This window comes from Littorina saxatilis, linkage group LG4 (genome assembly GCF_037325665.1).
Source record: "Littorina saxatilis isolate snail1 linkage group LG4, US_GU_Lsax_2.0, whole genome shotgun sequence".
In the NCBI taxonomy this organism is placed as follows: domain Eukaryota; kingdom Metazoa; phylum Mollusca; class Gastropoda; order Littorinimorpha; family Littorinidae; genus Littorina; species Littorina saxatilis.
In genome coordinates, this window is record NC_090248.1 from 59,112,569 (window position 1) to 59,115,068 (window position 2,500).

General features: G+C 40.7%; 1 protein-coding gene across 1 annotated transcript in view; it reads left to right on the plus strand.

The window, feature by feature from the left end:
- LOC138965225 (prostaglandin reductase 1-like) overlaps positions 1–2,500 on the plus strand; it is a 12,918-nt gene that overhangs the window by 1,425 nt on the left and 8,993 nt on the right. Inside the window, exons 3-4 of the mRNA XM_070337351.1 lie at positions 709–759; positions 1,198–1,383. Of these exons, the coding sequence (XP_070193452.1) occupies positions 709–759; positions 1,198–1,383 (237 nt within the window). The remainder of the gene's footprint in view (positions 1–708; positions 760–1,197; positions 1,384–2,500) is intronic.

Below are 2,500 nucleotides of genomic sequence, written 5' to 3' on the forward strand. Positions count from 1 at the left end.
AACGTCGTTTTCAACCACGAAGGTTATATCGCGACGAGGGAAAGGGGGGAGATGGGATAGGGGAAAGGGGGGAGATGGGATAGAGCCACTTGTTAAGTGTTTCTTGTTCACAAAAGCACTAATCAAAAAATTGCTCCAGGGGCTTGCAACGTAGTACAATCTACTGGGAGAATGCAAGTTTCCAGTACAAAGGACCAAACATTTCTTACATACTGCTTGACTAAAATCTGTACAAACATTGACTATATTCTATACAAGAACCACTAAACAAGGGTAAAAGGAGAAACATAATCCGTTAGTCGCCTCTTACGACATGCGGGGTGCAGAGAAATAAGGATGTGGAAAAGAAGACTTTTGGTAAGTGAAATAAAGGTGATGGATCCAGTCAGATAGAAATAAGACAACAAGAAAAGAATTGGAAATCTGCAGGGAATAGTAGGGAGAGTTTTCTTGGAAGGAAATATAGGTGAAAGGACTGGTAAGGCAGAAATAAGACAAAAGAAGAGAAGTAAAGGGGTGGGGTAGCTCTGTGGAAACACTCCCGCCGCGTGAAGGCGACTCCATGGGAGCAAAAGAAAGATCAATGATCACCCTTCATCAGTATGTGTCTGTTGTATAGCTTGTTCTAGGGAATGTTTTGTTTTGTGTATGATAAGAAAAAAAGTATACCTTGCTTGGTCTTCGATTCTTAGTTGTCATTTTTTTCAGGGGAGCAGGAGTGGAGCCTGGCCAGACAATGATCGGAGAACAAGTTGCCAGGTGCGATTCTGTGTTGGGTAACTCTGTGTTATTGAAATAAATGTATGATCGGAGATATAGTTGCCAGTTGCGATTCTCTGTTGGGTAAATGTGTGTGCGTGAAGTGAATGTATGACCGGAGACATAGTTGCCAGGTGGATTATCTGTTGGGTAAATGTGTGTGCGAATAAATTGCCAAGTAAGATGTCCTGATAGGTAACTGCGTGTTTGTGAATGGAATATATAAACTGAGTGATGTAGGATTTATTGTTTTATTTTCATACGCATACGTAACTCTTACCACGGACACGTTGTTGTTGTTGTTGTTGTTGTTGTTGTTGTTGTTGTTGTTGTTGTTGTTGTTGTTGTTGTTGTTGCCTATGTATCTATCTATGTATTTATGTATGTATGTATCTACTTCTCTACCTACCTACTTACTTATCTATCTGTTTATCTTAGAGTAAAGGTGAGCAACAACCCGGCCTACCCAGAGGGTACGCTGGTCCTGTCGTACCTGGGGTGGCGATCCCTGACTGTAGTTCCCAAGCCGGAGGAGGCCAGCCGCCTCGGACCGCTGGTACGCAAGCTGCCCGACTTCGGTGACCTGCCCGCCTCTCTGGCAATCGGCTGTCTGGGAATGCCGGGGTAAGCAGAGCGCGTCATTTTGTGACAGATCAGAACCCTCCCCCCTCCCCCCCCCCCCCCCCCCCCCAAACAAAAAAAAACAAAAAAAATAGTCGCGTAAGGCGAAATTACTACATTTAGTCAAGCTGTGGAACTCACAGAATGAAATTGAACGTAGTCCGCCGCTAGTGCAAAAGGCAGTGAAAGTGACGAGCCTGTTTAGCGCGGTAGCGGTTGCGCTGTGCTTCATAGCACGCTTTACTGTACCTCTCTTCGTTTTAACTTTCTGAGCGTGTTTTTAATCCAAACATATCATATCTATATGTTTTTGGAATCAGGAACCGACAAGGAATAAGATGAAAGTGTTTTTAAATTGATTTCGAAAATTTAATTTTGATCATAATTGTTAATTTTGTTAATTTTCAGAGCTTGTTTTTAATCCAAATATAACATATTTATATGTTTTTGGAATCAGAAAATGATGAAGAATAAGATGAACGTAAATTTGGATCGTTTTATAAAAAAATGTTTTTTTTACAATTTTCAGATTTTTAATGACCAAAGTCATTAATTAATTTTTAAGCCACCAAGCTGAAATGCAATACCGAAGTCCGGCCTTCGTCGAAGATTGCTTGGCCAAAATTTCAATCAATGTGATTGAAAAATGAGGGTGTGACAGTGCCGCCTCAACTTTTACAAAAAGCCGGATATGACGTCATCAAAGACATTTATCGAAAAAAAGAAAAAAACATCCGGGGATATCATACCCAGGAACTCTCATGTCAAATTTCATAAAGATCGGTCCAGTAGTTTACTCTGAATCGCTCTACACACACACACGCACACACACACATACACACACACATACACCACGACCCTCGTCTCGATTCCCCCTCTATGTTAAAACATTTAGTCAAAACTTGACTAAATGTAAAAAAGAAAGGAAAAAACGAAAGAAGAATATTTTTGTCAGAAGACAAAGCCAAACAATTTAGGGTCGGTAGGCCTATAGGTCGCTTCCTTTTTTTTGGTTCTTTTTTGTGTGGATTTAAGTTGTTTTGCCTTTGTTTTTTACATTTAGTCAAGTTTTGACTAAATGTTTTAACATAGAGGGGGAATCGAAACGAGGGTCGTGGTG